At 50.2% G+C, this 13,299-nt stretch overlaps 5 protein-coding genes across 5 annotated transcripts; 1 reads left to right on the top strand and 4 right to left on the bottom strand.

Annotated features, from left to right (window-relative positions):
- Positions 1 to 268: 268 nt before the first annotated feature.
- ATEG_05638 (uncharacterized protein) lies at positions 269 to 1,752 on the bottom strand (the record flags this gene model as incomplete). Its single annotated transcript, XM_001214816.1, has 2 exons — positions 269 to 1,056; positions 1,146 to 1,752. 2 exons carry the CDS (start codon positions 1,750 to 1,752, stop codon positions 269 to 271), a joined length of 1,395 nt encoding a protein of 464 aa, XP_001214816.1.
- Positions 1,753 to 2,315: 563 nt separating this feature from the next.
- On the bottom strand, positions 2,316 to 4,164 carry ATEG_05637 (uncharacterized protein; the record flags this gene model as incomplete). Its single annotated transcript, XM_001214815.1, has 2 exons — positions 2,316 to 4,053; positions 4,097 to 4,164. The coding sequence occupies 2 exons, from the start codon at positions 4,162 to 4,164 to the stop codon at positions 2,316 to 2,318; spliced, it is 1,806 nt and encodes a 601-aa protein (XP_001214815.1).
- Positions 4,165 to 4,705: 541 nt separating this feature from the next.
- On the top strand, positions 4,706 to 7,601 carry las21 (mannose-ethanolamine phosphotransferase LAS21; the record flags this gene model as incomplete). The annotated part of the gene is made up of 6 exons (XM_001214814.1): positions 4,706 to 4,905; positions 4,956 to 5,000; positions 5,062 to 5,350; positions 5,415 to 5,542; positions 5,596 to 5,966; positions 6,028 to 7,601. 6 exons carry the CDS (start codon positions 4,706 to 4,708, stop codon positions 7,599 to 7,601), a joined length of 2,607 nt encoding a protein of 868 aa, XP_001214814.1.
- Positions 7,602 to 7,713: 112 nt separating this feature from the next.
- On the bottom strand, positions 7,714 to 8,411 carry ATEG_05635 (uncharacterized protein; the record flags this gene model as incomplete). The annotated part of the gene is made up of 2 exons (XM_001214813.1): positions 7,714 to 8,101; positions 8,182 to 8,411. The coding sequence occupies 2 exons, from the start codon at positions 8,409 to 8,411 to the stop codon at positions 7,714 to 7,716; spliced, it is 618 nt and encodes a 205-aa protein (XP_001214813.1).
- Positions 8,412 to 9,235: 824 nt separating this feature from the next.
- Positions 9,236 to 11,979, bottom strand: ATEG_05634 (putative meiosis protein MEI2; the record flags this gene model as incomplete). The annotated part of the gene is made up of 12 exons (XM_001214812.1): positions 9,236 to 9,507; positions 9,552 to 9,633; positions 9,696 to 9,870; positions 9,922 to 9,950; positions 10,070 to 10,100; positions 10,156 to 10,174; positions 10,240 to 10,309; positions 10,361 to 10,396; positions 10,452 to 10,812; positions 10,920 to 11,293; positions 11,347 to 11,737; positions 11,792 to 11,979. The coding sequence occupies 12 exons, from the start codon at positions 11,977 to 11,979 to the stop codon at positions 9,236 to 9,238; spliced, it is 2,028 nt and encodes a 675-aa protein (XP_001214812.1).
- Positions 11,980 to 13,299: the final 1,320 nt, after the last annotated feature.

Below are 13,299 nucleotides of genomic sequence, written 5' to 3'. Positions count from 1 at the left end.
AGTTAGGGAAGCTCCATATCTACAATTATCGCTTATATTACAATCTACCGGGTGTTGGGAGGTAATAGCGAATACAGGTTCAAATGGTGCAAAGTGTCGATTCAGTGAGGCTCACCCACTTTGGTCCCCTTCCGATTGAACGGAGTTCAGGATTTAGTGAACTGGGCAGAGCACAAAGATTCAAGCCTCATCCCATAAGGTATATCCGTTCTCTTCTGTCTCGTATTCGTCCAGGAAATCAATATCACCATAGTCCCGTATAAGAAGACTAGGGCACGAGACAAACCCCATGTTCTGCAAACTTAGCATAGCACCAATGGTAGAGCTGGTGACCGCTTACCTCAAAGTTCATCTGCTCTAAGCCATGGCTTTTCCCGACGTCCCGCCAGGTATCTAAAACTTCCTCGGTTGGATGAAACTCAGAGAACCCCACCCACTGAACGAGGTTGCTTGTCCGCAGGTACCGGAACCAATGCTCCGCCTGAGGCACCGCCGTCGTCTCCCGGCATTCCAAGTGCGAAGCTCGAACTTGTGCAACCAATACCATTTGCTGGAGTAGGGGCATCTGTTGTGCCGCCAAGCCGGCGGACCTGTATAGTTCGCTGAGAACTGGAGCAGGCTTAGTCCTGAAGAAATCCACAGGATAGTCCTGTTCTGCCGGAACACGGGCGTCGGGCCAATCCTCCGTTAGGTCTTCGTAAGGCCGTTCATGCTCGTAGTTCTTGACTTTGGAGCGAGGGTCCCGGTCAAAGAGCCATTGCCCACAGGCAGTAGCGCTTCTATATACGACAGTGAAGTGAGTGAGGTGCGGCCATAGCGGAGGGGAGATTGATGCAGTATTGGAGGGCCAGAAAAGCTCGGTCCCGGTTGTTATATCTTCGAGCTCGACTGTCACAAGCTGTTGACTTAAGCGGTTCAGGGCAAGACAGAGCGCGTCTGTTCCCTTCTCAGAGAGCCTCGGTGGCGGCCTGTTCTCATTCCCAGGCGGGTCACCCCGGTATTTGAGATGGAGATGCTGTATTGAGGCAGGCCACTGCGTTAAGGAAACGCCGAATTCTGTTGCTTTGTATGAGCCGGTGCTTCAGGGAATATGTTTCTGGTGGAGGACGGCTAGGCGTGCAGTCACTGTGTGCGGGAAGACTTACCATCTCTCAGTGATTGTCTTACTGTCATATCCCTCCTCTCATTATCACAGAGCACCCCATTCACCGTCCTCAAGCGAGGCAGGCACGAGATGATCCCCGATACCGCAGCTGGGGCAATCCGCCGATAGTCAGAATAAGAGATATCTCCAATGACATCCAGGTCGACTATCGCTCTCACCGGTGGCAAGGTATGCTCTAGGGCCGACAAGCGCAGATATGAGTGGTGATACCGTAGGTCGAGCAAGTCATTGCCGCGGCGCTTGTACAAAAGTCTCTTTTTCCGTTTTGTCATATCCGGCTCTCCATTCAAATCACCAGGAGAGCGAGCGAAGACACGGAGTGTAAGGTGGCAGCTATCAGGCCAAAGACTCAAGATGTCGAATAGACTGTGAATAGCACGGGTGAAGGACTCGTCATTGCGCCGTTGCTCATCGGCGGTTTGAACTTCGCCTCGGGCGGGAATACTATACCCAGGCAGGATTACCAGTAGTCCGATTTTGCGAACATATGAGCGGCGGCGGGAAGAGGCGCTGACGAAGTGCAGCAGGTCAGGCAGCTGGGCAGGAGTGAGATGGAGACAGGAGAAAGTTGTCTTTTCAACCAGCATCTGCCATTGTTTGTTGACACTGGCATAGGGCGCTAGAGAAGACTCGGGGGAGAGGAAGGAGAATACATGGTGGATGATTTCCAGGGGGAGAGTCAACATGATGAGGTTCATGAGAACTGGCTTTGTCCGTACGAAACGAGACGTTTGTTGGGAAAGACAAAGGAAGTCACGTGTTATATGTATATCTCAACCTTCTACAGGTCCTAAAAGTATACTAGTAGGGCCGCATACATAGGTAGAGGGAGGCGCTGCGTGGTCTGGGAATTTATCTTCCTCACTTCGGGCATCTCACAATCGCTAGCAGGTTACCACTCCATGTGACTTGGCCCATCTCTTAAGGCTTGGTAGGGTCTCCTGCTTATACTCGTGGTGAATATCTCCTGTTATGTGACATCTGCACGTTCCATATTGCCAATGATTCTCAAGAGTCAAGGTATGGGACAAGAGATAGAGAGGATATACAGGTAGTACAGTAACAGTCCGGTGAAGCAACGAAGGGATTTTATGCTTCACGTCAACGGCTCGGGATGTCTGTGTGGACTTTCAGACACTGTAGGCTGACCCTACTGCAAGGTAAAGGTCTGTCTCTCCACCCTCGAATCCAAGTCCAATTTCCAGCTCAGTGATCTAAACTGGCCGTTGTCGGCACCGGTGAATTCAATCAAAAACGCCTTCCAGGAGAACAGATAAACCGAGTAACCCTGTCGAATACACTCATCGCGACTCGCTGGCAGGAATGACCAAGTATCGTAGTGGTAGTGGTGCAAGTCGAATGTTTGCTCCTCGCTGCTGTTGATGCGTAGTCGTAAGGTCTGTTCACCAGAGGCCGCAGCGTTGCTGGCACTGATTTCTACCGTCATGGCAAGACCTGAATTGATGTACGTGCCTTGATAGGCTTGTAAGTCACGTGGCGCTGTTCCAGTCACCCGGTGAGAGTTCCACTCGTGGACAAGGGTATCCCAGCGTCTCTTCGAATTGTGAACAATCTCTTTCGCAATCTCGAGGAAGACAATCTTGGGTTGTAGGTCAAATAAAGTCTGAGTGAGGAGCTGGGCTACAATATTGGTTGGGTCCCCATTCAACTGGAAGGAATTGCAGAGGACGACCACTGCGCTATCCTCCTCTGGAAAAGTCCAGTATGCAGAGAGGAAGCCTCCGAGCTCGCCGGTATGTCCAACCACCTTCATAAGTGGTGACTCTGCACCAAGACGGTAGGACGTGGTGATCACGTCGGTATTGGTGACCAGATTCATTTCTGTGGTGGGCAGTTGGAAGGTGAAGAGGCCCATCGCATAGGCCTGCTTTGGATCGGATGAGAGGGGGAAATACGGCGTCTGCGCGGCTCTCAGTGCGCGTGTCAGCTGCTGGGGGAGGCCGTAGTGGCTAGGGATCTTTTCATCAAACGTTTCATTTCCGCGGGTGAGCGAGGTACGGGATGTTCGAGGTTTTAAACATGTAGCTAGCCAGTAGAAAGAACAAGGGGGCGCAACCTCTTTACCCGCCTGGTGATAGTCATCACCTTGGTCAATAAAAGAGGTCCTCCAGGCCGTCATCAAAGCTTTAGCCCAGATCAACATATCATGGACGCTGGAGCGAACGGACCCCGAGGCATCGAACGCCCACCCGTCGGAGAGATCCGGGAGATGGATGAGCTGTTTGGATCCATCTGAGAAGGCCAGATACGGACGGGCATAGTTGTCGTCTACATTGGGGTTCTCGCATGCCGTGCGAGACATTCCCAGCGCGTCAAAGATTTCCCTCTGGACCAGCCGGCCGAAGGTCTGCTGGGACGTCTGCTGGATCAGAACTCCAGCCAGGGCGAACATCCAATTGCTATACTTCCACTCGGATCGAAACTCCGACTCGCGTGGAAGATGGTTGCAGATCTGGATGACATCCTCCCTGCGTGCGAATACTGAGCCATTCTTACCGACGACCTCATAGGGTAGCGGGGATAAACCCGAACAATGGGAGAGCATGTCTCGGACCGTCATCTGCTGGCTGACGGCGGGGTTGTTTCTGGTGAAGAAAGAGGGGATATAATGGGCGACCTTCTCATCGAAATCCAGCTTCCCTTCATTCACCAACAGGCCGACTGCAGTGCCAGTGAAGCCTTTGGTACAGGAGGCGATGGTATAGACGGTGTCCTCGTCTGGCACTCGACCACTCTCCTCGTCCGCATGTCCAAAGCCCTGGGTGTAGATGGTTTCCCCATGATAGACGACGCCTATGGAGAATGACGGCGCCTGGAATAGAGTGCGGATCGCCTCGATTATGGGGGTGATTTCATGCAGTCCAAGGCTACTGTTAGCGACAGGCTGGGTTGCGCGGGAAGAGCAGTTACCGTCTGGCTGCATCTGCGCGATCCTGTTCCGACGGATCATCCGAATAAGGCGGAAACGATTTCTCCATAGTGCAACTCGCGCGACACAGGTAATTGCTCACCCTGTCTATTATGCACCCACCACACACCGCCGTCCTCCCCCCTTAGAATCATCCAGAGTTGCTCACCCAGACGGCGCGCACCCGCCTTGTAACCGCATTCAAGCCACAGCTGGGTGGCTGACCACCAGCGAATCGCGGCTCTTGCATGTTTTCGCTTTTTGCTCTTTTCTACTATAGCAGATAAGAGTGAATAAAGACAGACATATCATTCTTGAAGCAGTACAGCATCTACAGGCGAATAAAGGTTGTCAAACTAGTTATGTTGTTCTCATTGTATAGTTAGCATGTCCATTTGTGGCTGCCTTGAACTAGAAGGCGGTGAGCATCGGGCCTTTACGTAAACATCGTTGATTGACCACCAAAAGAGCACCCCTTGAACAACGTCAACAATGGGGGTGGATTCTCATATATCATCTTGTATGGGGTAACAAACGTGCTGGTATCTAATCCCTGCTCTGGGGATCCATCTTGTGCTCTTACCTGCCGGTCTCCGCAGACATAGAACACAATGCCTGTTGCAACCGGAAGTTGGGCGACTCTTATCGCCAACATTCTGGTGCCGATAGCTGTCCTCATCTTTTCGTCCGGCTTCTTCCCGTATAAACCTTTGATTCCCGGTCTAGCAACCTTTGAACAAGATGGTGGGTTTGTTGCGCCTCCAAACGTCTTCGACAAAGTAGTTTTCATGGTGATTGACGCATTGCGGAGGTATGAATACTATATCTGGAGGCGGGACTATCACTGACTGATACTCCCAGTGATTTTGTTTACTCTGACAATTCTGGCTTCGCTTTCACTCAAAGGTAAGTCTTACAATCGGTCGAAGACGCTCCCAGTAGGCACGCTGCTAACACCGCCCGAAAGCTTGATTCGCTCTGGCGCAGCGATCCCATTCACTGCCTACGCCAGTTCTCCAACGGTAACGATGCCTCGGCTCAAAGCCATCACCACGGGGTCCGTTCCGTCCTTTCTGGATGTAATTCTAAACATTGCGGAATCCGACACCTCGTCAACACTTGCCTTCCAAGATACGTGGTTGGCACAGCTGAAAGCCAGAGGAGACCAGCTTGTCATGTACGGGGACGACACCTGGCTCAAGCTATTCCCCGGAATGTTTGGAAGAGCTGATGGTACCACAAGCTTCTTCGTGTCGGTTAGTGGCCTCGTCATAGCTCCCATTGCCACCCTAAAATATCCAACTAAACGGCCTTACACAGGACTTCACAGAAGTAGACAACAACGTGACCCGGCATGTCCCTGAGGAACTCAAGCAGGATGACTGGTCAGCTCTCATCATGCATTATCTGGGCCTGGATCATATAGGCCATAAGTCCGGCCCGAGAAGGTAGGTTGTCTACGGAAGTTGAAATCAACTCGCGGCCTTCTGACATAGATTAGTCCTTATATGAAGGGGAAGCAAGAAGAAATGGACTCTATTGTGACAATGGTGTACGATGCCATGGGACGAGAAGAACATCTCCAGTCGACGTTGTTTGTCCTGTGTGGGGATCATGGCATGAATGATGCAGGCAACCATGGAGGCTCTTCCGTGGGTGAGACATCCCCTGCTTTACTTTTCATTTCTCCAAAATTCCAAGACATGGGGTTTCAATACCAAAGCCCAATTGAACCAGCCAGCGAGCTACAGTATTACCGGACTGTTGAGCAAACTGATCTTACGCCCACATTGGCGGGACTTCTTGGCCTCCCAATCCCTTTGAATAGCCTGGGCGTGTTTATACCGGAGCTACTTCCCATGTGGGAGCAAAGTGAGTCCACGTTAGCCTTGTATGTGCTGGGAATCAATTTTCTAATTACCCTCTAACACAGCACCTGACCGGATGTACATGCTCCTGGAGAACTCCAGGCAATTACTGAGTACCGTGAAAGAAGCGTTTCCAAGTTATAACTTCGACCCCCAGCCTGTCCCTTCCAAGTGTGCATCCGAACCCACGAGTGGCATTGACGCGGTTCAGTGTGCTTGGATCAAAATCCTCGAACTACTCAATGGGTCTGTTAGTCTGACCAACACGAACATTCCTCCTGAACTTGAATCAAGCCTTTTCACTTTCATGAAGCGCTCCCAACAGCTCATGAGCAGTGCTGCTAGTAACTATAACCTGGGGAGCTTGTATCTCGGCATATGCGTCACGTGTCTCGCGATTTGTCTCTCCTTACCTGCCACATACAAGCTAGTCTCGGGAACAAGACATCCTGGGATGTTTTTGTTAACAAGCATTGTCAGCTATACTTGCATAATGTTTGCAAGTAGCTACGTGGAGGAAGAACAGCAATTTTGGTACTGGATATTTACCGGATGGATCTTCTACCTCCATGTCAGGTCTTTCGGCCACGCCTACCAAAAGTCCGTTTCAGACAAGAAGCATCAGGCCTTCACATTCTGGCTTTCAACACTGGGCTCGCTCGGACTCGCAGTTTCTCATCGCATCCTACGACGCTGGAACCAAACTGGCCAAAAATTCTCTGCGGAACCAGACATCGCCAAGTCTTTTCTCCCATCTCATCAATACATCTTGTGGGCCTTGGTTGCCACCACATACGCCGATAGATATGTTCGCCTCGTCTCTCATCACCCGAGATCGATCATTTGGCAGCTCCTCGCGCAGTCCGTCACGATGACGGCTTTTCTATTCAAGCTTGTCTTTGCGTTATCAGACTCTCCAGAGCTTCTTGATAACTCTTTCTTAGAGCCCGTGTCAAAAATCGCCAACTTGCTATCTATAGTCTGGCATGCTCGTGTCGTCCTGTTTGGACTACTGGCGCTTGTCGTGTTTTCCGAGAGCACTGCCCGCTTCAGGGCGTCAGACGTAGCAAAAGGCGAAGCTTCCGCATCTACGCCGAGCACCGTTTTTCATGAGGCCCTTACCCTTTTCCTAATGACCCAGTCGCGGGCCACAAATATTCCGCTGTTTCTCCTTTTTAGGTTCCAGGCGGATATTCTGGCCTCTATGGACTTGACGATCGTGGAACAGGCGGTTACATCGCTGTTGTTCCAGTATATGACGTTCTTTGCCTTTGGCGGATCGAATTCGATATCTTCAGTCGACCTTTCCAACGCCTATAACGGGATTGGCAGCTACAGCGTCGTCTTTGTCGGCATCCTGACCTACATCAGCAACTGGGCTGGGCCAATCTGGTGGGTATCCGCAAGTCTACTGCTTCGGTCAAAGTCGACAATGGATGAAAGACATGCCCATTTGACAATCCTCACCTTTCACATGGCATCTACATTGGCCTCTGTCATGGTGGCCTGCACGATACTGAGAACACACCTGTTCATCTGGACGGTCTTCTCGCCGAAGTATCTGTATTCCATGGCGTGGGCGCTTATAAACCACTTGCTCGTGAACATACTGGGAGAGATCGGCTTCGCTCTCTTGTGAGGAAGTGGTGGCTTCTAGTATTAGAATTGTACATAGACCCTCTAGACAGTACATAAAGGTCGTATCGGACATGAAATAGTCATCAATGCAAAGACATATTCTTTCAATATAATCATAAGAGACCAGCAAAAAGGTCATCAATGGCATCTTTCTTCTTTTTGCTCTTCTTCTTTGTCTTCTTTTCTTCCGTCTTTGCTTTCATCTTCGGTTCCTTTGAGCGGTCCTCGGGAAAAGCCACCGAGCTCTCTTTGCGAGGAGCCCGCATTTCGGACGAGCTAGTAGCCGGTGAAGGACCAGAATCCCGAGCGAGTACTTCCCCAACGTCTTCGGCTTTTGACGTTGGTAACTCATAAGGCTGGGCTCTGCCAGCATTCTTCGCCCGACTCATGGCCTTGAACTCCTTGTCAATGCCAGCGGCCTTGGAAAGTCGCGCGAGCGTGGCTAATAGGACGACACCAAGAGTCGAGAACTGCCCGTCGGCCACGACTGTTGAAAATGCACTGTGGTCCGATTAGCCGCGCGCTCAATGGATGGAAGGTGGCTGTAGGTTGAGCGATCCCTCAGGACAGTCCGGACTTACAGGTAACATCCTGGTACGACGTGCGTCGCGAGGTGCCGTCTGTACACATCAGCAGACGGCAGGGACTTCGCACTCGACGATTCATGTTGCAGCGATTCCGCGAGTTTTAGCGTGGTGCGTTTTAGCATCGACAGCCACTTCCACCATTTTGTACCTCCATGCTGGTTTTTATTGCGATGGAAGATCAAGTGGAGCATCGAATGGATGAGGAGGATTTTCTCTGCCTCCATAATGTCTGCTTTGAGATGACAGGTACCGTTTGACTGGCGTCTTCTGACATAAATTCATGTCATTTTTTGGTGATTTAGTCCTGGTTGGAGTTGTGAGATTTGCGGTTCGTCATCGGAAGAGCGATGGTTCTTTTTTGGTGGGCGGGAACTAACGACTAATCGGGTAAAGTCATTTGCCGGTCCGACATCTGTACAATATGCCCCAAGGCATTATTTGAACGACATCAACGATGAAAAAGGGTTCCCACGTTCACGCTGCACGGATTCTGCCAGCCTCGATGTCTGGAACATGGCCTAGCACCCAGTGTCACCCACAAGCCATTGTGCAACTCATGACTTCCTACTATTGCAGGAGTTTCTACAGTCTACAACACTTCAGAGTTGACAGCCTTGTAGCGACGGCCAGACTAGCTGACCTTTTGCTTCCATTGACTTGTTAAACTATCAGGCACTGCGACAAGGACACCTGAATCTCACAGAGAAAGGCCTCCAACGGAGATCACTCCAACATCTTAGACTCGAACCGAGGCACCACACCAAAGCCAGCCAGGGCATAGAATGGTTTCTCCCATGGGTCAATAATGTTGACTGTATCCCCAATGATTATGAACTCGGACAAGACTGGGAGTCAGATTCTGGAGATGAGAAAAGAAAAACGGCAACAATGCTTCCAGATGACGTGAGATCTTCCCCAGTCCTGGATCGCAAATTCAACATATTCACATACAATTCGTGCTTTTTTGGGGTGGCGTTTTTTCATTTTGTCAGAAAGTCACTGGTTCTCTCGCAACTTTGCGCACAATACGTCGGTGCTGGTGGTTCCGTTAAGAAGTCCGGGGACCACGTTCGGCAAAAGTCGGTTCAAACCAGGACTTCAAACCGGGGTAGGTGCAAGGAGCGCTCCGCAGCCCACTGCTAATGCCGGGTGTGTGTCTCGGACCCAGCGTGCGGACATATATGATCTCTCTTTCCGCAGCAGTGGTTCCGCGGTCAAACTGTGAGCGACGGCGACGTTGTTCGTCACGATACTGCTGACCGACACGTGGAGCAAATAAACCTGGCAAATGACAGAGATGAGTATGTAGTCCGACTGTTGCTGTAGCATGTCGTACTCACCAACATGTTCAGCATTCTCGATACTGCGTCTCATCTTCGATGGGTTGTCAGGACCGGGGAAGCGATCCTCAGTACCAGCGAGAGGTCCAGTTCCTGTGTGGAAGATCTGCATATGCCGTATGTTATTTCGTTGCCTTGAAATCCGCAACAGGATTGATGTGCACCCACCTTGGGGCGAAATGATGGATGCTCCAGCATCACAGAACTATTCCGGAACTTTTGCACGAGGCAATCTTTGCCCTGGATTGCTAGATCGAGGGTCAGAGCAGGAACGCGGAGATATCCATCACATCGCTTACTTGCGTATGACACTTCCGCGACCTTGTCGCTGTTGAAGCAATTCCTGCAGATCGGTCGTCAATATCACGGATGTGCTAGATGATTGTCTCCTTACCAAGTACGCCCAGCGCGCATTTTGACGAACTGAAACAGTGTAAGTAGTGTAGCCAGGAGACAGATGACGGGAGGTACTGACGTCGATGATATCAATCGGCTGGGAAGAAGTTAGTAACAGTATGCGAAGCTGTCTGGACGAAACTTACATCTTCGAAATTTATGAAAGCATATCCCACGCTATATTGGTAAGTGAAAAGGCACAAGGCGCTATGTTGTGCTGGGACGAGCATACTTGCAATTATTGGCGAAATCTAATCCGGTTCAAGTCAGCGCTCATGTCACTTATCACGTCGTCCGAGGGTCCTGATCCTCTTACCAATGCGTAGATACATAAAGTCATATTTACCGTGGCTAGTCTCATCGACAATAGCTTTAAGCATGGTCTTCTGGTGTCAGTCCAAGCACTTCGCCGTTCCAGCATCACGCACGGGCCTTACCTGGTCAATCTTGTTGGGAATATTCCGAAGCATGATCTTGATTTTGAAACAATCAGCCGAGCTAACATCCGCGGAGCTTTCGAGCACTCACCGTGGTGCGAACATCAAGGCCAAGACGAATCCGTTCAATGTCTACCGCATTCTGGTTGTTGAGTCTCATGTCCACGTACCGACCGGGTTCACGGCGCGGGGACGGCGAGATCCCTTCTCCAGCCCTAGACATCCAGTCCATGAGTCCGGCATGCTCACCGGGTGGAACAGTCGAGCGGCCAGTAGGGCTAAGCTCCATGTACAGTGAATGGCCTGTTCGGCTTGGGGTCAAGGAGGCGCTTCTCGAGCGCGAAGGGTCATAGGAAGTACAATCATCCCTTACTGGAGATGAAGTAGCACGAGGAAAGTATAACTTGTCATCGACGTCTGGCTTGAACGAGGAAACCTCGAAAACGTAGTCCCTTGAATGATCAGCATACCTCTCAGTAATTTCATCTTCAGACTTACATCGACCGTTGTCCCATTGAGCGTTGTCAGGAAATTCTCTGCATCACGGGTGTTGAAGAACTCAACATGGAACTCGCTAACGTTTTCCTGGGCAGTCGGAAGGGCACTGAGATCTTTCACGTCGCCAAAAGTCGATGCAATAGCATCGAGGGACCGTGTGGCCGAGTGCTGGTTCAACCCTGGGTTCCGACTGTCGTAGTAGATAGTCACAAACAATTGACCTTCATAGTCGGATGTTTTGGGGACAAGAGACGCGTCTGAATGCTGCACATATTCTTTGGCTGTAAGGGGAAACACACGCCACTCCGGGCGCAGAAGGTGAACCTTTTCCATCGCTCTCTTTGCCTCACGGCTATCTGCGAATGCAACATATACTTTACCCATGGAACTGAGCTCCGTCAGGAGTGGACCTTTCAATGTCGCAAACTCACGCCGCTTGCTCACCATTAGCTTCTTGGACTGCTACAAAGAGCTGGTGGATCACTCACATTGAAGAATCCAGCAAGAGACATGTAAGAAAGATTAGTTGGGACGTTCTCGACGACCAGTGCACGACTTCGCCTCTCGACGTCGAATCTGTCAAGTGAGGGTCGGATTGCTGAATCTCTTCTAGCACCTTCAGCGTCGCCGATGACTCCGTAGTTCGACGATAACCCCTGGGGGGCTTTGGCGGGTCCATTTCTTGGTCCGGAGGATTCAGATCCAGGATGAGAGGATAGATAGCTGACATTGGAGAAGCAACGAGACGATGATCGGGACAAAGTTCTGTTGGCTTCAGTCTCTCTAATCCCAGTCGGTGTAAAGCTTGCAGCCGTTGGGGAAAGCTGGGCTCTGTTAGAGGCGCCTGTGGGCATCAGGAAAGGGTCTGAAGCTGCTGCTCTGTCTTCTAGTCAGTAGATTTTCAACAGGCTGGGGTTTCCTCCTTCCACTTACACTGAATAAAGCTTTCGATATCCGCCATCACTTGATGGGCCAACGAGGACTGGGTCCGAACGACCCTTGGACCGTAGATCCTCTGGTGAGTAGACGGTGAGTTTGGTCTCTGGAGAGCCATTTGGGGATGCTCCGCCACTTGTAGAACAGGGGCTGCTCAGGCCACGGGATGATCCGTTCGTTCTCATGCTTGCAGTGCTGGGGAGATGTACTCGACCAAGGATTGGGTTGAGGTTGAAAGCTGCGATGTGCCTTGGAAACCAAGGGACGCGTAAGATGGACGACGAACGACGCAGATAGAAAACAAACAAAGAAATAACAAATCACAGTAAAAGGTGCTTTTTGAGACAGCAGAAATTACCCGAAGGAAATGTACATGAACAACAGTACTACAACAAGGACACAAGACACTTTGTTCACGTTTAGTGAAGAGAATGAGGGGAGAGACTCTGGGAGAAGAAAGCAGGTGAAGAAGCGTATCATGGGAATGAATGGAGAACAACACCAGAAGCGATGGAGCGTGTAAAGGGGATGGCCTGCGCCGTGAAAGCCAGCAGAGAAGATCACTCTGACGACTCAGCACGACTCAGCATGGCTCGGCGCAGATGCACTGGGATTCACCTACATGCTGGAGCAAACAGATTACCATCTCTTTCTTTACACTGGAGAAGATCTTCTTTATATGGTACATTTTGTTAGCTGGATTTGAGACTATATCAAAGTCCATATCATCAACCTATCTGGCTCTCCCTATAAGACTGTTTGGTAAGACACATGGGCTCTCACTATTATAACATCGCAAATTGGAGGATTTACAGAACCATATCCACGGTATTGTATGTCTTTTGTCTTATCTCCCTCTTTCTGGAGGCTGATTCTGGCATCACGAGCGGAGTTGAAAGACAGGTGGGGGAAGAGTAAGAGATAATGTTGTTCAATTGCACAATACCACTCATTCAAAAATCCAGTCCTCCTTGGAAACTGCAGTAGATATGCCAGTTCTCACCCTATGTCAGCAGAGTACAGTAGTGAAATATTAGTAGAATAATGCATAGGCAATGTAGAGGCAAAGACAGGCTTCCTGTATCATCCTTGCACATTGGATCGATGCATAGTACTCTGTATATGACTTGTGCTAGATAGATAGAGCAGGACAGTTCTTTATAGATGTCACTCAGTCTTTCCTACCTACGTTAAGATTGATGAACGCACACTGGTGTCCTCAAGCTTATGGAACCCAATCTATTGCTCGATACCTTATCTGTATATGTATTATATTAATTATATTCATACCATATAATACATGTAATATAATACTATGTTTATTCTGTGAGATGGTTTCTATGTATCACGTATGGTAATGACGAGATCGATGTATGATGGTAAGTTACAGATCAACGGCCCAGGCAGCGGAGCTACTCCAACTCCGCAATCATCCCTGCCAGAGAGCTCTCTATGACTTCTGGATCACGACCAGTTCTCAGGCTTCACCCACGATTCTCTCCAAG

Source organism: Aspergillus terreus, genomic scaffold (genome assembly GCF_000149615.1).
Source record: "Aspergillus terreus NIH2624 scaffold_8 genomic scaffold, whole genome shotgun sequence".
Lineage (NCBI taxonomy): Eukaryota > Fungi > Ascomycota > Eurotiomycetes > Eurotiales > Aspergillaceae > Aspergillus > Aspergillus terreus.
This window is presented reverse-complemented; position numbering and strand designations above follow the sequence as displayed.